Below are 23,283 nucleotides of genomic sequence, written 5' to 3' on the forward strand. Positions count from 1 at the left end.
TAAAACACCATCAGTACTTCATTAAGGCTTCCTCCATCACCTCTTACTTTATTACGTGCAATATTCTCAATTTTCTTTCTATATTTGTAGTCTAAAATGTTCGGTTTTAGTCTTCTACCTGGTTGTCCACATTGTCACTAACGACCAGTGCTGAAAAGAAATATATAACATTTTGTAGAAAAATAGTTATTTTATTATTTCAAAAAGATGTCATATAAAATTTGTACCGTCTTTCATCTCGTTTTCAAACAAACAGGACCTCAGAGCGAGCTCGGAGTTTTCCACTGATGAGATATTATTTACTATTACGTGCAGAACTGAGAATCACTAACTCATACAAGTTTAGAAGGAATGCATATTTATTTTGTTCTTTGGTTAAGTACTGTTTCTAAACCATTTCAAAAAGATAGAACAACAGGATAATAAATTTTGATAAGAAAGTCTGAAAACGTTCTTCAAACTAAGGCTGATTTTCCATCGCTTTCACTATTATAAATCCTTACATTTAGGCCAGCAATATAAAAAGGCAGAAGTTATTTTAAAAAAATAGTTTTCACAAGTGTCCAAAATCTATCTAACAATATAACAGGGTCCCAAAACTTTCAGAGTTGGTGTGTGAGTCAGTGCGCCGTTTCCAAAGTCACTGTCAGCTCATCATATCTAAAGTGGCGGGATCCGAGGCCCCTTCGCTGCGCAGAGCTTCGGCCACGTCTCTTCGAAAGACTGACATGTTCTGGGTGAACCTGGGGAAAAGAGAACCCAGATGATCGGTTAAAAGGAGACCTGATATTGAGATGTGCTTCAAGAATGGGTAAAAAGAATAACTATGAGGTACATTTTAAATGGAAAGAACAACGGAGAAAAACTCAACAAACTGCCCTCACAAACCAGTCCTATAAAATAACAACAATGAGCATGTAAACACGTATGGGCAGCGTTATAAACTCAGCCTACCAACAGCGTGAAACATTTAAAAAGTCAGCTTGAAAGGACCGCAATGAGAAACCTTTCAAGCTCACGCAGCTCAGAACATGTCCCTTCTCCCGAACCTCCCGCAAAGGGCTGTCTGGGATGTGTCCAGATGGTCATCAAGGCTCTCCCGGACTCACCTTCCTCCCTCGTGAGCGGTGTCAGAGTTCAACCTGCCTCTCAGTGAAAGGCGGTACCATCCCCCATCTGGCACAGAATGAATTCACAGAAATATTCCCCGACAGTTCTGTACCGGCAGGTGTGGGACGTGAAGTCCGTCCGGTGGCATCACACCTGAGACTGAATGACAACTCTGACTCAGCCCCTAAGACAGCCCAAATCTCACCTACTCCCTTGGTCTCCCCTTACCTGGAACGAAGAGTTTAATTGCCGTTTATCACATCTCATGAATGTATTAAAAACCAAACAAACCAACCACCCCAAAATCCACACTAAAAAAGATTTCAGATGCCAAACACACACTGCACCCCGCGTTTAGGGTTTTTCCAATGTTCTTTTGTTTGTTGCCTCGATGCTCTTCGCTTTGATTGTGTCAGGCTTTGCTGGCTCACTGTAGTGAAGCTAATAAAGCTTCCCGAAGAACGGCTCCTTAGGGCTCCTTCCTGCAAAGGGCTGCTGGACAGGTGCTCGCAAAACTGATGGGATCTCAGCAAAGGTCTCTTTGCAGGACCAGGGGCAATAATCATTCCCGCCTGCCTCCACCGCGCTCTGCTTTATGGGTACGTCTGGCAGCGGTGCGGTACACGGGGACTCGCCGCGTGTAGAAACGCAGGATGCAATTATGAGTTCGTTCTTTATTCTATTCATAATTTTTTACGTTTGTGCTTATTTCCTTACTAATGGAAATTGATTTCTGCTCAGTTTTAAACAATCACCGTTAAAAGAAGCCTCCTGTTCCACAGAACAAACCTGGGAAGGATTACAAATCACGAGCTGAAAACAGCAAAGCCATCATATTAACTCATGCTGCTTGTTGGGGGAGTGATGGCTTAAAAGTCTTCCCAAGTTAGACAGGCGGATACTACCGAGACAGACGAGCTGCTCGTTCGACCGAATTATCTCTATCGCCCTCACACCTGCACCCATCCCTCCCCGCCTGCCCTTCGCAAAAGCTCTCCGAGAGCTTCCGCACCACTGCCTATCTGAGGGTACTCCACAGCGCTCCAGGATGAAAATCCCCTTTAAATCCGCGGATGTTTGAATCTAACCCTCGCCCAATCTAATATCTGCTGGCAGCCCCGGTGATGGAAGCCTCCATCCACGCCCTGAACAGGGAGAGCACAGCCAGCAGAGCTGGATTCTCCCATTGACCGCCCTCCCGCCTGCCCGGAGGCGACAGGGGAGCTCGGGCTCCTGCCCGTCCCGCGACCCCACGCCTGGGGGGGCATCTAACCATCCCCGCTCCGTCCTTCGCGTCTGTAGTGCTCAGAATAAGGCAGCTCAGAGAAAAATGCACATCAAAGTATGTTTTTCTCAGAAAACACTTATTTCAAGGACTTCTTGCATTCAATAGATATCAATAGATGCAGAACTAAGAAACTAACTGGTTATAAGAATGAGTTTTACTCAGTTTTTCATTTTTTCTTTAAATCCTGAAGGGCTGTTGAGTCAGACGAATCTAAGCTCTAAGGTGAGACTCCATCCTACAGCCTGCCGCTGGCAGCTCACTTTTTCTTTGTTTTAACAGGCATTCTCCCCCTTCCCGGTGGCTCTCTGCCTCTTCCCCAGGTTTTCTGCTGGTCCATAATACAGGTTACACAGAAAGTCTGTCTGATTTATTAGCGCCACGCATGCGATCTCTGTGCTTCTCTGCGTTTGCTTCCAAATTCCCCTGCCTCTGGCTATCCTCCACAGTCAGGCCATAAGGAACTTACACCTTCAGTCGCAGAATTTAATCGGAAAATGAAACAAAACTGTGGAGATCAGCATTAATGCAAAACGACTTAAGAATTAAACAAGTTCAACATAATTTTCACATCAACAAACAGAGAAGTCGTCAGAGAACTAAAAGTCGCGAAATGGTTTTAGCCACCACTTCTCTCCAAGCCCCTCTCTCGTTTGTTTCAAGCTTTCCAGGAGGTTCCACTGTCTGGACTCAGATTCTGTCTCTACACTTCCAAGGTTTGCTTTGGATGAATAACGCACACGGAAGAGAAAGCGCAGCTAGCTAGTGACCAAACGTTAGCGTGAACATTAAATGCAGACAAACTCGCCGATTCTTTTGTGAAGAATTCTATTCTATTCTATTTTTCAACCGAGGGCAAGATTGGGTGAATTCGCAATTCATGTTAAAAAAAAAAAAAAAAAAAATAGAAAATCCTTGCTTCGTTTATCTACAACGTGTAAGTAGCCCCACCAGGTCCTTTCTCATTCTGGCATTTCACAAGCAGTTGCTTAACCCCGACACCAGCGAGAAAGGGCTCCGTCAGAGCAACAGCACCGCTGGAGGCTGACGCAAGTGCTTTATCAGAGGGGTTTAAAGTGGGAAAGAGGAATCTCTGAGGCTCCCCTGCTGAAATCAGGCAGTTCTTCCCAAGTGAAAAAGCAGCAGCTGCAGCCTGGCAAACCTTGACTTTAGGAAATAAATTTCTGACTATTAGGAAATTAGGAAATAAATTTCTGACTAAGAGATCACATAATTATCAAACGTGCAGGCACTACCTGTTAAGTCTAGGGGTGACTTCTTTGATAGGATATTATCTTCCTTTCAAAAGGAACTGCGGTTTAAGGCTACTTGGAATACTTCCTGTGTTGTATTTTTTTTTCAGTTAAAGTTTCCATTTGTCTTCTATTCTTTCAGCTTACTTAGGTGTTGCAAACTTACCTGTCTCTGTTCTTCACCAAAAGGTTTTGCTCGACTCCTTCCATGAGGTTCCTGAAGCACTGGTCAAGGACTTCACGTTTGCTGTCAGGCTGGCTGGTTATCAAGGTGGCCCTCAGCTCACTGAAATACTACGATAGCAAAGCAGAGAACATTAAAAATGAGGTTTGGAAATTTCAACCCAGAGTTACCCATCTACATCTGGAGCGCTCTGGAGCAAGCGCTTCCCACGTCGCCTGCTGGGAGAGGAGTTTGGCAAACAGCACGCAGAGGTCTACCTGGTGCTGCCTCCCCGCACTGCACCGGCTTCAGCCCTTATCACCGCTGAAGTCTGGTGCTAACAGGTGACGACCCGCTTCACCAGCGGGTGTTGGCCACCTAACCAGTTCCAATACACAAAGTTGTCCGAGAGAGGTGGCAGAAACATCCTTGACTGCTTCTCAAGTCTTTTCAGAACGGTGCAAATTTGTGCACTTCGCTGTGGGCTCTATCCACGTCAGTGAGGAGACAGACTCACCTTTGCTTCTTTCGAAGCTAAGTAATCTCTACGATTTTCTATACGCTGTCCCCATTATATCCTGGCAGATTTATAGACTAGTTAAAATAGAACTTTTTATCACCTTAGAAAAATCTAGGTTTAGTCTAGAAATACAGAACGGGAAGGGACTTCCAGTGCTATCCACCACCCTTCTCCTACAGCCAAGCAAGTCACATAATCCTGTTTAGTCTTTATTATATTGGCTGTGTCAGTCAAAGTCTCATGGCCCTGGGCATAAGCACATCCGTGGTATAAGCACTGATATATACAATTATTCAGAGGAGAATGAGCCATTCTGATCAACCTGTGCCCGAGTACCTGGCACGGTGTCTGAGCAGTCTCTTATTGCAGTCAAGAATAGTATTGCTGGTATTCCCCAAATTTCAGGTGCACAACAAGAGAACTTGTTAAAGGTAAGATGAAAATCAGTTTTTAGTATGCAAAATTTAGTCGACTTTTGAAGTTAATCTAACTTGTAGGGTGTCATACAGAGTGTCAGAAGGCACAAAAGTCTGTGATCTGTTTGCTAGAGTTTTAAAACATCTTTAGCCGTTTTAAAACTCTTCAGAACTTAAACAAATCTCAAATTAAACACACAACTTTGCAACCAAAACTACAGTTCTCCTGTACACGTGAAAAAATACGGGATCACAAAATAAAATGCAGTAAAACCAAACAATGAGCCCCGAGAACTCAATGGGATTAGAGGAAGTGTTTGCTTTAATGCCTGCTGAGCAAATTGCTTGCCCTCAATCCAGTTCCTCTCAAACCACAACCATCCCGTATTACCCGTCTCTGCTGACCACGGCAGCAGCACTGGAAGCGGAGGCAGCAGCTGATCAATTAGCTGGGTCCCAAACGACTTAGGAACTCAAAACTGAAAATCACCTGGGAGCTGGCACGGAAGATGAACTCTCTGCCTGCAACAAAGACGTTCCCAGAAGCCCTGTCTCAAGGCAACAATTGCAGAGTCCAACGTAGAGAAGGCCACAACCCTGAGATCTCATCCACAAGTTGTTTTTGGAAAAGAGGCATTCCAAGACCTTCTTCAGCCAACCCCATAACGGAAAGTACTAACAACGCCTTCAGGTAAGAGCGAGGCGTAACATCTCTGCCTGCCACCCCTGAGTACAGCATCCCCCTGAAGGCTCTCCCCGGCATCACTGCTCCAACGCTACGGAGCCGTTCCGAGCCCTGGGGTTTCCAGGGCTTCTCTGCAACAGCAGCGCTTTTGCCTGGATGCTCAAATACCTGTGCTCTTCGGCTGGAGGACAACAGCAAGGAGAAGATGCTGTTCCTACGTTTTCAGGATACTGAGGGCTTTTTCTGCCAGCCTCTTGCCACGAGGGGGTAAATTAAGCTTGCCCCTGCACTTCAGCATGGGAACAGTGTCAGGAGCCACCTGCAACCATCCCATTTCATACTAAGCTGCTGCTGCCTCAAAAGATTTAGCACTGTTTTAGGGTGGACTCTGAGTATGATACACATTTGGACATAATCACCCTTTTTGGTGCAAGCATACGTAAATCCCAATTTTTCTGAGGTCCCAAGTAAACCCGACGCCTTCCCTTTGAGATGAGTTCTGAGCAAACAAGATCTCATTAAAACAAAAGAAAAAGTGAACAAGCAGTAAAACATGGTAAATGTTCTCAGGAGCTGTAGAGACAGACACCACACCTGAAATAAAGGAACTCATTTCCAATAAATAAACCATCAGTGCACTGAAATGAGCCAAGAAAAGATGACTTTTACAGCCATATGTAAGTACATGTCCTACTTTTTCCAAACACGAAATAAATAACCTCGACGCAAAAGGGGCAATACAAATATCGTAAATTCTATTTCCCGTTCCCCACCCTTCCAAAAGAAATGTAAGGCTTGTTCATAAGTAAAGGTGCTTGTACTTATCCATGTCTGCTAAGCAAAACACACAATCATTAGAACTGGTCTAATTTCAGTAAAAAGAATATTCTGCCAGTCACAAATTTATTCCTTATGATTTACAGCTCCACGGTTTTATCTTCAAGTGAAATATTTAATTTCTTCTTATACTGAAGCATCAAAACCATATAATTAATATGTAGTCAGGCTAATACCTAAACGCTATAAATCAGAAGCATTATATAAACAAAAGTGTCGTCTCGAACAAGATTGGGAATGCACAAAACTACTTATTTCCCACTTTTATAATGATGCAGTGACTCAGAGCAGATAGAAAATGATTAGTTTTCCTTCCAAAGTAGGAAATATTGCTTCCATCTGTAAAGTATAATATTGTGATGTCATAAAGTTTTCCTAAACACTGAATTTGCCCTTATTCCCTCTCAATCATTTTAAAAGAACTGCTCTCTCTTATAGAGCTTGGATTTAAATCACAATAACACACCAAGAAGATGAATGACAGTGCTATTGGATATGGCTAAAATTGGATCCTTCAGCACAGGTGAATGATGAGACAGCGCTTCTCTTCTTGATATATTTTCTTCTTCTATTAGTTTCCTTCCATAGCTGGGATTTCAGTTTGAATTTTAATGTATGCGGTTGCTGCTAATCTTAGTGTCTTATTTTTTTCCAGCACCCTCTTATTGTATAGACAATTCATTCTCCAAAGCAGTAATACACTGAGGCTTGTGACTGCCCAAGAGATAAAGCAATTCAGAATAAAGTTAGAGCTAGCTCTGAAGTATGGCGAATACAACAGGTCAATATCTTCGGAGGCAATGCCTTGCCATACAAAAAATGCACACATTTAGATCCCCTCACATTCATTTACTCAGATGGTTTCCATTTCAGACAATATTGGCTCTATTAAGTCACCAGGGAAACATGATGGGTATATCCAAATTCATAGTTTCAGATTTTATTGAAAGGGCAAATTGCAGAGTATTTCCTGGTTTACAGAATCTGCCGCAGACGCACACAACCCAAATTGCAATCAATGCCAGTACTTAAGTGGAAGCGCTCAGATAATACCCCCCCTCCCCCCCCCCCCAAGGTAGTTGTTCCTGTGAAACCTTTCACAAAAAGGAATTGGTTAACTTATTTTCTAGGAAGCAATTTTTCTGATGTGATATCCACAGTGTTCTTGTTTCATATTTCTATCTAAAAGCCAGGCGAGCTCGCATCACTTCTATTCCTGCTTAATTCTGAAAAGCGAAGAGGCCAAATCTATTAAAAAAAAGGTTAATTATATATTTGCGTGATCTAAGGTTGGGTGTAAAATTTGGGGTAGAGGTTTGATAGGGTTTTTCATCAAAATGGAGCCGCTCAGCCTCTGTGAGCTAATCTGTAAAACACCTACAGAGCACCTGAGCTGACCCCCACTCTCCACTCCTAATGCGAGCGTAAGGGAGCGAGGTCCCAAGGACAGAGATGGGGGATCTGAAGGGCAACAGGCACCTTCGTTCTATGCGAAATAATTATTTCAACTATTTGGGCACGTGGAGAATGAATCTGGCGGAATTTCTTAAATACTCACTTTCTCATTGAGAAGTATAAGTCCCAGCAGCGGTCTCGACACAGACCATTGGTTTCTGCAGTCTTCAAAAATGATGGTGTTCATTAGGATTGACATCATCTGAAAGAAAATTCAGACAGTTTCCATGAATATGGATAGTGTTGTTATACTGTGTGATGTGGTGAGAAGAAAAAAAAAGTAAATCAGTGAAACAGTCTCTAACCATGCTGAAATCACGGATATTTCACATGTGAGCATGGAATTACAAAGGTAATTCTTCCAAACAAATATTTTGATAACCAAAACTATCAGGTGAAGAAAGTTAAAGAAAATGTATGTCAGAGCTCGGCTCTAAAGGAAAAGTTAAAGTTAAAACAAACCTGAATTGAGATTTAGAGCTGTGTCAATTTAAGGTACAGGCTTCAACTTTACTACAGGGATTTGCCCCGTTGTCACACTACTTCTTGGAGAGCAATACATGTGTGACCAGCAATCTGTATTAGTTTCAGATATATCCCTAGTTGCGCTTCAACATTCTGGTTTTCTCACATCCACCCTTCTTTGTGCATGACACTGCAAGGCACTTGAAGGGAGCACTCCCTGTTTCGAAGGAGGCAAGGAGCCGATAAATCTATAGCATTTCCATCGCAGTTACAAATCCAGCCTCTGACTTAAGACGTTTTACTTTACTTCTGTGACTTACTTTACGGAGCTCTACAGCAGGGATAAAGCCACTTCATCAACTTTATGAAGCACTGAGATCTATCAACTCCTACAATTAAGCTCCACTGGCACCCACAGTGAAGGTACGTAATTCACTTTGCGCGTTGGCTGGCGCACAAGCAGAGCCTTCAGCTAATGCCACACGGAGCGTTCTCTCTCCGAGGCCTCTTCTGGTCTTGCTGTGCTCCTCTACCTCTGACGTGTGCAGCTAGGAGGGGTAGGACTTATTTAGGGATTGGCACAACTTTCGTAAAAAGAAATTACAAAATAACTATAGAATCCGTTTAAAGATAAAACGTTCTATGATATCCTCCAGATACATTCGTCCAAAATGCCAAAGGCCACAACATATACGAACCTAAAAACATTACTCAGAGATTAACCAGAGTGAAAATTTGTAAAATGTCACCAGTAAATAGCTTGACTCACATTTATAAAATATCTACACCCTAAAACCAAACATAGAGGAAGTAGAAAAATCATTAAAACCTTTCTTCTAGGCCAATGGATAGCTACGAGCAGGGTCTCGGGAGAGCTGCCACACTGCAAACTAGCCTGTAATAACTGACCAAGGCAAAGTCAAACAGCATGTTTCACTAAATGAAAAAGATGAATCCTAGCACTACAAATCACCTGCAACAGAGAGATCCACAAATTATTTGAGCTTTCAAGTTAGGAACATACAGTCTGGCATGAGAAAGGCAAATTCTTCACCTGACTTCATGGTTCTTGTCTCAGGCACACTATTTTTCATTACGCATAGGACAAAACCAGTTCTATACTGCTTTGGAATTAATGAAAACAATTCGAAACCTCTGCACAAGCACTAATAAGGGCTTGTTTTCCAAACATGAAGAATAATTACAACTTCTTATAATTCATTCATCGCCAGGTTTTCATCTCCGTAGCTTGCAACAAGGCCGGCTGTTAGGACAGGGGCATTTTTTTAAGTAATTAAACAAACTTACTCAAGCTGTGATTTAGTCAGAGCACCATGGCAGAGCACCGTATTTCTTAGAAAAAGTGCTACGCATGTAGAAAGACTTTCGGCGTGATGTTTAATCTAAAAAGGGCATGCTCAGCGACAAGCTCACAACTGACCCAGAGGGAGAAGCATCAAACTCTTTGAACACCCCCAACTCTCTCAGCCTGTCCTGGCAGCAGAGGTGCTCCAGCCCTTGGATCATCTTCATGGCCTTCCTCTGGATGCGCTCCGACAGGTCCATGTCCTTCCTATGTTTCATTTAACTTCATTAATTCTCTCTTTCTTTTCACATAATATAGAACAGCTTCTTCCTACATGGACACGTGACACGTCCCGCTTCCTCCTTCAGACCTCACATGATTTGACTCTGTTGAGAAACAGGGCGACCCATGCAGGAAAGAATTTTGAGATGCTTGGCACACAGCTCCATATCCATGCCCGTTTCTGTTTCTCCCCTGAGTTGTTCAGGTCATGAAGGAACAGAAACTCCTTAAGCTTTGTAAGGAGGCTCTGGCATAACGTGCCTCCGTCTTCATATTTCATATGCTGACACACCTTTATTTGTATTTATGATGGCAACACCTACAGAAATGATAACTGCAATTTTCTGAAGACCAGCTCTTGCCCAGTAACACGTACAGAGGCAGCGGTGAGTGCCGTGACCTGGCCCGGCCGCGCTCGCCCCCGTCAGCTGGACCCGGGTACAGGAGGAAGCGCTCTGCAGCCAACAGCAGCAGCACCGGCCGTGTTTTCATTTCACTGCTTTGGAGAACTGCAGAGCATTTCCCAGATGTCGATTACCTTCAAAGTGTGTCGCTGAGCTACATCGGCATTACCATCGCATTGTACAGAGGGCTGGAGACCTGAAGTCCCACTTACTGGGCAGCAGAAGCAGCTGGGGGGGTTCAGGTGGACCTGCATGGACATAGCACGCAGGGGACGGAGTGAAAGCCTTGCTACAGTACACCCTCCTTGCTCCACCTTTGCCAGAATTCTCATCAGCTAATTGGCAATCATAAAGCAACCCCATGGTAAAACAGCACAGAGCCCAGAAGCAGAATTGATCAAACATATCGATTTTTTTGTTTTCTAGGTGAAAAATACCCTATTGGCAGAAACCAAAATATTTTGTTTTGGGGAAAATGACCTGTGGGATCCTGCCCCAGAGCCCCCGCAGAGCGGCGAGCTCAGACTCGGGCAGAAAACGAGGTCTCAAGGTGGGGAGAGAGACATTGGTAAGACAGAGGGGGGGGGAACAGATAATCTATTTTCTGCTTAGTTCAAAACAGCAACATTGCCTCTGTTCTCTTATCTTAAACACAGGGCATCACTTTTATCTGGTTCAATAATGTTTCTCCTGACACATTTGTTCTTTACAAAAGGAACTATTGACAGAACAGGCAAGAATAAAGAACTGTTCTTCCAATAAATTAATTCTTCAGAGCTTCTCTTCCTTCAGAGCCTCTTTCTTTCTTAGGCAGAGGGGGAAAATGTTGGTCAAGATAACCCTCATTACGAAAACTTTTTCTAAAGAAGCTGGAAAAGAAGATGCCTTTCCATTCAAAAGGGTTTTTTTTGCTGCTCCATTGTATCAAGAGAGCACTTGCATTACTGCAGGTCCTGTAACTCATTCCCCTCTCCCACGTGTCGGGATGAAGATTTTACTTTGCTGCAACTAATCACATTTTAACACAACGATCACTATGTTAACACCAGAGACAGCAGTATGTATTCCTTTACAAAAGATTTAGGATGGTCTAAGAACATACACAGCTTTTAACCAAACACTTGCCTGGTCAGAACACCCCTTTTTTCCATACAGATCTGAAACAGATTCAGATTTTCATTGTTTAGCACACGAAACTTGGTAGGTTTTTATAGGTCTCGCTTCAGACAGTCCGCTCTTAATTTAGGAGCTGTGATTACTAATTTAAATGTCCTTTGGAGCTCTCAGTTCTTCCGTCATCAATTCTTCCCATATCAATAAATGGATCATCATTTACTAATAATATTGGAAGATTTAAATGCGCCAAGATTATTAAATACCTTAAATTTTAATCTGTTGTTTTAAAATATTTATTTTACTAGAAAGCCTAACTTTCAGATTGATATTTTCCATGTTCAAAGCTAAAATTTCCAGATGAAATAAGAAAACCGAAGCCTTTATTTATTACAAAAGTGAGAACCAGCTCATTATTCCTGAACTAAAAACATTGAACTGTCAGAAAGCGCAGATCGGTTGAGATGTGCGATATATAAGGGTTTAAGAATCACGCGCCTTGTCCCCCTGCCTTATGGAATGACACCAGACTGACAAAGAGCTTGGAACAGTCGTGGGGAGCAGCAGAGGCGCAGGCGGCTGGTGCCACGGCCGGTGGGGACAGCCTCCACCTCCAGCAACCGACACTGGGCCACCTTCCACCCCAGCAGCTTTCCTCCTGGACACCCTCCCGGCTCCCCCCCGGCCTGCTGTGGAAGGAGGAAGGGTAGAAGTGGGAGAAGAGGACATCAGCCAGGAAACATGGGCAGCCGGGGAAACCAGGTTCGCACAACCCCAGAGGAGGCCACGAAGATGATCCAAGGGCTGGAGCCCCTCTGCTGGGAGGAGAGGCTGAGAGAGTTGGGGGTGTTCAGCCTGCAGAAGAAAAAGCTCTAGGGAGACCTTAGAGCACCTTCCAGTACCTGAAAGGGGCTCCAGGAAAGATGGGGAGGGACTTTTCACAAGGGCATGTAGTGATAGGACGAGGGGGAATGGCTTCAAACTGGAAGAGGGGAGATTGAGATGAGATATTAGGAAGAAGTTCTTAACTGTGCGGGTGGTGAGCCCCTGGGGCAGGTTGCCCCGAGAAGCTGTGGCTGCCCCATCCCTGGAGGTGTTCAAGGCCAGGCTGGACGGGGCTTGGAGCAACCTGGGCTGGTGGGAGGTGTCCCTGCCCAGGGCAGGGGGTGGAACGAGATGACCTTCAAGGTCCCTTCCAACCTAAACCAGTCTGTGATTCTTTTCAGCAGCCCTTCTCCTGCGAGCCTCCGCAGCTTCCCACAGCCCGAGCTTTGCCTTTGGCCTATACAGGTCAGATTCCTCCAGATCTCCGTTCACGGAATACAGCATTTCACCCTATTTATATGTACTTCCAATATATACATATATATAAATAAACAGTAATAACTGCCAATTCATGATCCAACAGGTGAAGCCTAAAGAAGCTGCAGGGATTATCGAGACTTAAGAAAACTGCGGGGGACATAATCTTCTACGTCAATTTGGAATAGTTCAATCGGGTCTGGCCATTTTGTTTCCTTTTATGAAAAATCGCTGAAAAACACCCCCAATCCTGATGTCAGGACGAGGCACCCGGGTGACACGCTGCATACCATGAACTAGCAGAGCCTGCGTATGATTTAAGTGTCCGTATCTTTCCCAGTTATGTGTTACATCCTGCCAGGAGAGTCTTTTCTCCTCGTGTTCAGAAGGGACGGCAAAGACGGCTGTAGGTGTGAAAAAGGAATAGTTGCAGAGAGAGTGGAGCCTGCCGTTTCCCTGCATAGGTCTTTAGAACCGGCCAAAGGGCCATTTCACTTGAGGTAGGTCCAAATCATAAGCCACCAGAAATAATAATAAAATAAGATTGTACTAACTTGTGTCAAACCTGACTTTGCATCTGAAAGAGAAGCATGAGCACGTACTCAAAAGGGTACATTTCAGATGACCGTTTAAGGCTAATGAGAAGCCCCTGCAATGTGCCCATTAAATTTACTACACCAGATCCGCTGCATTTCTAGTTTTTTCACTGTTAAAATAACTGTCACATGTTAATAGTCCAACAACAGAGACCAGTAGTGCAAACTGGACTTTTCAAAGGTAAGGCTTACTTTTATCCCTTCCTACCCTTAACCCAGCAGAGAGCCGCCTTTCAAGCAGTTGACAGGATCACAAAGCAGATGTTGGTGCCGGGGGGTCACTGCAGCACAGCTGGAGCGCAGGCAGCAGCTCCATCCTGCGCACCAGCTGTTCGCAGCGAACCATTTTGCCCTATACTGGCATGGTTTTAAACAGTCGTTCAAGTATCTCCCCTCTAATTTGAGGGCATGTTCTAACATGACAGAACATGTTCTTTTCCAATTGCAGCTGCATATGAATTTTCTGCGTGAAGGACTGATACTCGGTCCAGTCTCGCCTATCAGAACTGGGTCCGTCTGTCCTACGGGAGACAGTGCTCCTGGGTGAGCCGGCATCCATCACGGACGGGTAAGAGACGCCAGCGGGCTGCTACAGACGCACCTATAGTAAAGCGGTAAGTCTGACGGGATGGAGCAGTTTTGCCTACTCTAAGGGTCGGCTACATTAAATACTGGAAGCGGAACAGTTAACTGAAGCAACGCTGAAGACGCCTGATGAATGAAATGCCTCCTCTTTCTGCGGGAAGGAGGGGATACATTTCATTAATTATTACCTTCCAGGGTATGCTGACTTGCTTCTGTCTGTGCTGAATTTCATGTAAACCCTCTGTTGAATGTCACGTACTCCTAAGCTGCCTGAAGTGCTAGATTTTGTATTTGGGTATCTGGTGTAGCTGACAGATGTTTACAAACTCGTGTACCTGCACAGCTCCTTTTTGCCTATCCATCTGTGCTCCCTGATAGACAGCAAATTATTCCACCTCAGGCTGGAATAATTTAAGATTGTGACATCAACCCTTAATCTGCATTTTTGAGCTGGTAGCATTCAGAGATTTTCCGTTACAGATACTAGAGTATCATTTTTAATTAACCTAAGCTGTTTACTTAACATTCAGCCATTTCTAAACGAGTGGCCGTGACTATACAGCGTTACTGCTGTTTTTAAAGATGACAGAACTGTGATTAACCAGGACTTTTGGAATGCACAACTCCTCATAACTGGTAACACAAACTCCAGGTTGCTTTGGTACAGGAAAAGGCTGAGCTCTTTAAAAACCTTCAACAAATTAATACACAGTCCCCTCTGCTTTTAGCAGTAGGTGAAGAGGCAGCTAGGCTCGCGTCTTTGTAAACCCAGTTAGTCTCATCTCAGAAGAAGATCCTTACGCATTTTTTCTAGTCCGTACGGTGAGAGCCCCTCCCTTTCTTGTACTGCCAGCGCTCTTATCTGAGAGGTGACGCAGGATGAAGTCGGTGTCTCCTACCAGCATCTCTGATCAAATGACTAATTACAGATTATTTAATCCTCTTGGGAAGACAGAACAGCAGTTTCACCTACACCAACGCCTTCCAGCAAGCCCACCCTCAGGAATGTAAATGGTCCTACGTCTAAACCCCTCAATCTTCTCCTTAACTGACACCAGGACTTGCAATGGGCATCCTCTTTAAATTCCTCAAAGGAGACTCTTCTTGTCTCCAGCTCCTGAGGAATTCCCCGGTGCCCTCCCTTGCACCAAGTGCCGGGAGTTGGTGGACAAAAGCAGCTGGGGATTTTCAATGTTGCACCAGGATTTCAACATAGGAATCGGGATCTATACCTGCTGGATTTCCAAAATTTCTATTACAGGAAGGCCTTCCAAAACGCCAGTCACGTGGGCAGGGAAGACAAGGTCAGAAAACGTGATTACTGGAAACAAAATCATTTAGTCTAAAACCAATTTGAGGCTAATCTCAAACTCAAATCAACAGAAATGTTCCAAAAATGGAAAAAGCTGCGTATGGAGGGAAAGGCTGAGCGTGAGATCAGCTCTAAATCCTTTGTCCAAGGAACTTCAAGGTACCTCACGCTGCACGGGCGTTTACCCCGGAGTCTGAACCAGCCTCGCACCGACACCGGGTGTACGCGTGCTCGGTGCCACCCTCGGGGATGCAACCCCCCCCACGCCACGGAGCCGGTCCCTACGCTGGGCTCAAGCTCGCACTCACCTGCAGGTCAAGCCCAGCCCGGCGTGTGTCCCGTGATCCACCTGGCCTGGCAGCAGCACCAAGAGATTTGTAGAGCTCTGTTACAAGAGGAGCCGCGATGCCGCTCGCAGCAGGCAGCTGGGATTCGCAGGCAGCTTGAGCGGAGGCTCAAACCGGGTGGACGCCTGCCGGCAGCAGACCCAGAGGCATCCCCCCTCCCAGCAACAGTAACCAGCACTCCAGAGAAAATGAGAACCAGGGTAATTATTTCACCCGTATTTACTTTAGTTTAGCACTGCTAAGGAGACAATCAGCAGGGAGAGAGAGGCAGGCTGGGCTTTTAAGGCACACCTTGAAGGAACTCGGAGTGTAAGAAACCCAGAAGCTTGGCTCCAACCACTGCTCGAGGATCGTCCATAAAACAAAGCGACCCCCTCTGCTCTACTGCAGCAGAGCAGCGCACCAGCGTAGAACTTAAAAAGACTAATCCAAATATTAATTACCGACTGCTTAACTGACCTCAATCCTCTTCTGTTTTCAAACTGTTCACACATTGATTCTAATGTCTTCTGTGGAACAATTAAAAGTATTTTGGTTATCCCGATCAGCTGCGCTGTAACCAAAGCTACGGCAAATAAACATAAAAGACAGATGATAAAGATGGTAATAAGCATATTGCTACTGTGTCCTGAATAGTCACCAACACTTCTCAGTGAATATCATCTTTCACAACAACAACAGCAAAGGATAAGAGCACAAGGCTATTTCATGCAGTCATCAAAACAAAATGCACTGAATATTATATTTCATACTAAATACATTACCCTGGCAGTTTGACACTCAACATTTCAATAGATATTGCGTCTCTCTAACATTCTGCCTGAATTTCTGCAGATGGACTTTTAAGTATCAATGGAAGATTACTTTACTTGTCACGCTAAAAAGATTTTAAAGAATGGCTGCACACACTTCATTTTTAATTTTTTTTCTTTCTTTTTTTATTTTTAAAGGGAACGAATCATGAATTCAGAAACATGGTTATACTGAAAGGTCAAATCCCATGTTGTGTAGCAGTCCTTTGTGTGTAGAGCTCTTTCAACAGCTAAACTGTCTTGTCTCTGATGTGCCCAGCAAAGCATCGGCAGGATTTGCTCAAGTTAACTAAGCTAACCTAAACTATGCTGAGAGAAGCTGAGATAAACTAACAGTGCTCCCAAATCACATCAATCTGTTGCGATATTGGGATGTTTTAAAAATGCATTATTTTTTTTTGTTTGTTTTTAAACTACGCAGGTTCCTGGAGACATGTAAACACACAAGAATCTCAATTTTCAGTTAAAAAAAAAAAAAAAACAGATAAGTAAACACCAGGGAAAACAAAAATCCAACAAACTAAGTTTCTGGATCTCATGATTTGAGAAGACACCCCGAGCGCACAAATATCTCTCAGGCTCACAAACAAAAGAAAACCGACAGCAATGTATTAGCCCTGGAAAAACATGGATTTTGGGGTTCAATTCCAGAGTCCTGAAAACAGGAACTCTACCAAAGTTAAGTGGGACATATATTTAATGTCTGCCAGTCCCTAGAAAGTTTTTGGCAACGAGCCAGCCCTCCTCACCTGAGGCACACCTCTGCCTCAGCTCAGAAGGAGCGCTGACACGGTCAGAGCGCCACAGCAACTCATCAAACACCGCAGCTCTGGACGAGTGTCATCTCATCCGCTGAAAGCTTCGACGGACCGCTGCCATCATTGCCAGCAACAATTAAGCATCCTCGTAACCCGCTGCTATTCTAGAATTTTAAATTTGGTTTGATTTGATTTTTTTTAAATGGGGGAAGGGGAGAGTGTTTGTTCACCGAGAGCGAGTTTCAATATTCACACGGCAAATCTGCCAGTAGCAGATCACGGAATGGATTGTTACCTTTCCCTATCCATTTTGTAAAGATATTGCTTTCTTTCCAGACTGCAAGCATCACTTCTAACCGGATTTTGAATTATAATGTGAACTTTACAAAATTATTGGTGCTATTCATATCGCTAGTTAGATTCTAGTGAATGGCAATATTTTTTTGCCCTTCCCCAAACCAGCACCCCTCAGTGTTTTATATAAAACAACCAAGGCCAGCAGAAATCGAACACTTCCAAGTAATGTAAAGTATTACATTGCAGTGGGTAAACAAGGAATAAAACATTTTTATACTTCTCCTTAAACTTATTTGCTTTTTTGAAAATATTTATGCAGCATAGAAAACGCGAGGTTATTGAGAAATACAGCCAGTCCCTCTTCTTTAATTGAAACATTTATGCTTTTTGTTCCGCTAGCAAAAAGCAATGAGCAGTAATAATGCAAGATAAATACACAAGAAACTTATAGATATGATTGTAAAACAACATCATCCTAATGTTTTCATTTAATTACCCTGAAATGTATTCTATTTAATATTCATTACTCAAAAGCCAATTTAAAAGAGAAAGAGGTGAAGGGACTTATTCAGAGAGACGGACTGTCATTCACCGCAATAGTTATCTAATATACAGAAGTTAATAAAGCAGATTAATCTACAAGTCCCTTTAAGCCATCACTGAGTTTAGAACAACTGCCTCTTTGACCTCTAACCCTCCCGCTGTGCACCAGTAGCAGGTGCCAGCTGCACCGCAACCACCGCTGGGGCCGGTTCGGGCAAAGCCTTTTCTCGCTTCGCTTCTGACCAGCAGCTGACCCTGTAAGGAAGGATGGTTTCATGTGCTGGCCTAAAGGCTACATAAACCAGTAAGCGATAAACAAAAGCATACACGCACCAGCTGCCTGGCCCGAGGGCGCGCATCCGACACTGACACCTCTAGCGGTTTGTGCGGCGAGCCCCGCCGCCCCTTTTTTGTTTCCACGCATGAATTCTGCACAATACTTGTTACTTTGCGGAACTAAACTTCTCTCCGTCCCCAGACCCATTTGTGTGAGCTCCGGCACAGCTTGGATGATTAAGAGGAGCTTCCCCATTTGATTTAGCACCATTATTAAGAGCGTGAAATCTTCAGATACATCACTAATGATGATGTATTTTAACATTAAAAGTCTTAAAATTGAATTACTCCATTCACATGACAACGAATCACAACAAGGCTTTAAACAAAGCAGAATTAGAGAAGACACTAAGCTCATTAATATTTTTTGATTTCTTAATTGACAGCACTCACGCAGTGATAGCTATACGTTCAGCAATATACTCGAGACCGGGGCTGCTGCCGCCTTTATACACGTGCAGCAAGAAGTAAGTATAAAAAAGAAGCAACCATATTTTTCATTAAGATAAGATGGCTTTGACATAGTTATTTTGCTGATACAAATTACACAACCACAAAAACAATCAGAGTAATGATTAAATGCAGTTATGTACATGGGAGACTACTAGTGCAAATGTTAACATATTTAAATGGGTTCCCTTCATTAAAAAAATTATATATGATATTAAACCATCAATCAAATCAAAACACTAGAGTCTAAATGTATTGTCGCTGGTTAAAATAAATGACTTTGAGACCGAATTTTGGCTCACTCAATATGGTGCCTTTTCTGTTGCTTAGCCACCCGAGTCTCTGCTGGCTTGGGCTACAGCTGGTATATCTCCATCCCTTTCAATTAATAAAGAAAGTTATGATAGTATTGGATAACATTTTTAAATTGTGCTAAGAGGCTGAAAACAGATGTCCCAGCGTACATCCCTCTCACTGCTGTATCAAACCTTTCAAGGCTCAAGCTGGCAAACGCCGAGCGCTGGGCCTGATTCAGCTGAGCCTTTCAGCACGTTTCATTTCAAACACCAGAACAATCGCACCTGTGGGTTTGATCTGCTCTTAAAATTCAGCATATGCTCACATATGTGCCTCAAGGTGCTCAGGTACTCAACACCTTGCACAACTGCCCTCCGTCCGTACGATTCGGGTTTCTTTTTGGGATGTGCTTACATGCAAGTGCTGCTGCACGGGCCACGAAGCACGCATTATAAACACATCTCCTCTTTGTGCTTTTATTTCAATTACTGTGCGTAACTCCACACTAGCTGTATATGGCAATGAGGTTTACCTGAAAAGCAAAGCCATCATTGATTTTACTACATAAAAGGGAAAAAAGGAAACTAGCAATTTATAATACGTTTTTAGGTTAGTAACGCCACTTGATTTCTCATCGCAACTGGCATCTTTACTTTCTGGTTTCCATTTGCTATGCAGTGCTCAGCTCCAACGAGCAGCCCAGTGAGGTTCTACCCATCCCCGTTAAGCCCCGTGTCCCCGTTACTGCAGCACCACCCACCCCATCCTTGCTCCCTTTCCAGCACGACCATGCTTGCCATTACCCACGTCCTCAAGGTTCTTTGGTCACCCACGTACCTTCCCATCCACCTACTGCAACCCTCCTTTCCCAGCGATCCCTCTCCAGCCCACGGACTCCACCGCACTCCCCTATGGCAATAGCCCCCAGTGCTCCCCACATCCCTGCTGCTTTTGCCCACCCTTTGCCTCCAGAAACGCTGAAGGGCTCCGCACTGGCACAATCCCCCCTGCAGCTGCCCAGCCCTAAAACAACGGCCCAAGAGAACCATCCCCCGGGCTGAGAAGCAGAACGTACCCTGCCAGCAGCCAGCCGGCCCAATGGCTGGCCAGGAGGCATGTGGCTTCTGGTTGCCGGCTGGCTGTGCCGTGGAGGGAGGCAGTGCCAAACAGCACTCACCACTGCTCCCACACCAGCCCGATGGAGATGGCTTCGGCCGCACACCGCGTCTTGGTGCAGGCACCGTGCAGATCTCATCCAAACAGTGGTACGAACATACCAAAACCCCCTCCTTATCCTTATCCACACAGTTCTCCCAAAACCGATGCACAGGATGCAATCACCATGCGATACCGCCCTCCTTCGTTACCCTTCCACCCAACGCACCTCGCCAAGAAAGGCCCAGGAATGGAAGCAAACAATGTCCCTGAAATCCTGTTTCTATTCAACCAACCAACCTTCTACCTGCTTCCACATCCAGCACAGAATTATTTCAACGATGGCTACACAAGCAGAATTCTTTACCTATTGCGTGTGGCTCTTAAGAACATTTGTCAGAACTACAGGTGAAAGATGCTACAAAACTGATGGATTTTTGGAAAGAACTAACATGAATAGTACTTTACCATACCAAAAATTGAACTAAGAGCCCAATGTGTACAATTCAGCAAGATAAGCATTAACAGAAGATAAAGGTAGCATCTTAAAACCAAAAATTACACTGTCATTTATGAAATGGGGCAAACACTGGCTCCACTTGTCAATCCTGGAATAACAGCATAGGAAAGTAGGAGCCTTTTAAAATTATTTATTAAAGCGCGTATAACACAACGCAATGTAACAGCAATAGTTGAATGTAATAAACTTAATACTGCTTTCTATCCATTTATCTCAAATTACCTTACACACGTTAATTCAGTTTAGTTGTAAGACACCCTCATGAAGCAGTCGTTTGCAGATTAAGCTCAGACGAAGCAGGTCGCCTGGGGGAACAAAGCCCACGGCACAGCCAAAGCAGGGCCAAAGCCCCCAGCCACTGTTACACTCTAGAAGGATGCCGTAACTCGCACCTAAACATTAAGAAGTTGCTTCGCTTCCACGTTTTCTATTGTTCCTGTCTTTGTACAGTCACACCTACGTATTAATAAAATAGACTTGCGATGGGACACACGTAAGCAAACAACATAAGAATTACTAGGCTTTAATTATACAACTGTGCTACTCTAGAGGCTGAAGGGGATGAAAGTCCCGCTCATGGATGTACGCCTATCGACCGAACCGCACTCAGGTGCTGAACACCTACTCGCGGGAGAGCACCTGGGCAGAAGAGCGACGAAACGACCCCGGGATGTTTCAGCGCCACCGAGGAACAGCAACGTGCCTTGGGTGTCCCCCACCAGCACCCGCCGCCACCGCTGCCGGGCTGCCCCCCATCCCCGCAGACCAGCTCTGCTGCTCATCCCCAGGAGAGCCCGCGTCCCAGAGAGAGACCACGTCCAGCCCTGAGGTGGGCTGTTCCTCCGGTGCTGCTGGAAATTTTAATTATCCAGCTACTTCCAGAGACCCAACTTGGAAGAAAGGTTCTAACTAGTAAATAATTGCAGTTATCATTGCATCAGTTTAGTTTAAAGAGCTGACAAACCTCTCTAAACTCAAAGCACAATTAGTCATTAGGGTCTAGTTTTTCAGCACTGTTAAGCAATTTGTAACCCATTCCCTTTAATAGGGTTATGCATTACTTAACCGACACAGATGTCTTGAAAACTGAAACCGCTGGTTATGAAGCAGCAACCTTGTTCATTAGCTTCCATGATAGGCAAATCATCTATAAAACCCGTGTTTAATGGCCAGCCGATGAATAATCAATGTCTCACTTTTCATCTGAGTGTGAAAGCGAGAATAATCTAATACACCGTCCCCCTGGTAAAACGCGAGGCCTTGGGTTCCGTTTCTATTCGGGGCTGATTTATCACCCAATGGAAACCTGATGTAAACATATGATCAATGAGTCCCATCATTGCTGATAATAACCCCCAACCGGCCCACTCCCTCATCTCAAAAGCCATCCCTTTAGGCTATTAGTTTCGTCCAGCTAATCCTCTCTACTATTTCTGCCTGCTGCTTTTACCTTGGCCATCCGTTCAGTCCAGCAGACTCAGAAGTAATTTTATACGCAGCAGAGAGCGGGTGGAATTGATTTTTCACTCAGTGCTCAGTTCCCATCTGAATAATTATCAATTTTACAGCCTCATAAAGGGAAGAGTCAAAATTTCAAATCAATTCAAAAGAGCTTCTGAGACTACAGAAACTGTGCATGAGAATAAAGGTCAAAGTTGTCAGTGACCTCGGGAGATGATGTCAGATATTAGTACACTGAGTAGTTGACATCAGAGGCACTCAATATGATATGACTAGTGCTAATGCAAATCATATTTATGCTGACTACTGGAGACCAGCCATTAATATTTAAAAGAGTACGTAAAAGCCTGCATTCAAAATAAATATAACGTATTCTGCAGAACCTGAAGTTAATAAAGACAGATCGCCGCCTAGTCGTATGCCGTGAAGTGAAAGATTACTGCGTATTAACAGACAAAGTATTACATCAAGATTGCCACAATCGCAGGAGAGTCCAGAGCCCGAGTTGCCGTTCCATCCTTTCCGTGCAGATCCTCGCACGCAAGGTACGACACCCAGCAGTCTGACCTCCCTGCACGCTGGCTTCATTGCTAGTTTCCATGAAAGCCCTACTAGGCCAGTAAAACACAAGAACTTGTAATATGACATGGGAATCATCATATTCTGATAATGATGTCAATAAGAAACATCATTAATATTCTCACAATATGCTATATACTGCCAGGAATGTATCAGCTACCATTAGTTACTTTTCACCTCCAACTAGAACAGTAAACAAATGACAACAATAACTGTGGTGACTGTATGCCAGTTTTTTGTTTTGTTTTGTTTTGTTTTTTTTCCCAAATGACAGTGTACCTGTTAGGGAAACACAGAGACAACCACACCAGTCATTTGCATTTTGTTAATAACTTCTGTTTTCATTTAAAGTCTCCAGACCTGTGAAACACATTTTCTGAAATCTTTGCAACAGCATTAGGAATCTAGAGATTCTTGTAAATATGCATTTTCAAATAGTTTAATGAGATTTTAAGGGAATGTGGAATGGAGCAGAAGTGGAGATACGTAGCGATGAACATCCCGATCTCCCCACAATGTATGTGGGCTGTCAGAAACCTGACGGAGCGGCGAAGGGGAAATCTCTCCTAAGCGCTGCAGCGGCCACTTCCTTTTCAGAAGCATGAGATTTAATTTCTATTGTATTTACTTTTAACAGAA

General features: G+C 44.1%; 1 protein-coding gene across 1 annotated transcript in view; it reads right to left on the reverse strand.

Annotated features, from left to right (window-relative positions):
- Positions 1–646: 646 nt before the first annotated feature.
- Positions 647–23,283, reverse strand: part of RANBP17 (RAN binding protein 17) — a 158,304-nt gene continuing 135,667 nt past the window's right edge. The window contains exons 27-29 of the mRNA XM_009880751.1: positions 7,828–7,926; positions 3,815–3,942; positions 647–743 (exon numbers count right to left, since the gene is read on the reverse strand). Coding sequence (XP_009879053.1) covers positions 647–743; positions 3,815–3,942; positions 7,828–7,926 — 324 coding nt within the window. The remainder of the gene's footprint in view (positions 744–3,814; positions 3,943–7,827; positions 7,927–23,283) is intronic.

Source organism: Charadrius vociferus, unplaced genomic scaffold (assembly GCF_000708025.1).
Source record: "Charadrius vociferus isolate BGI_N301 unplaced genomic scaffold, ASM70802v2 scaffold822, whole genome shotgun sequence".
NCBI lineage: Eukaryota > Metazoa > Chordata > Aves > Charadriiformes > Charadriidae > Charadrius > Charadrius vociferus.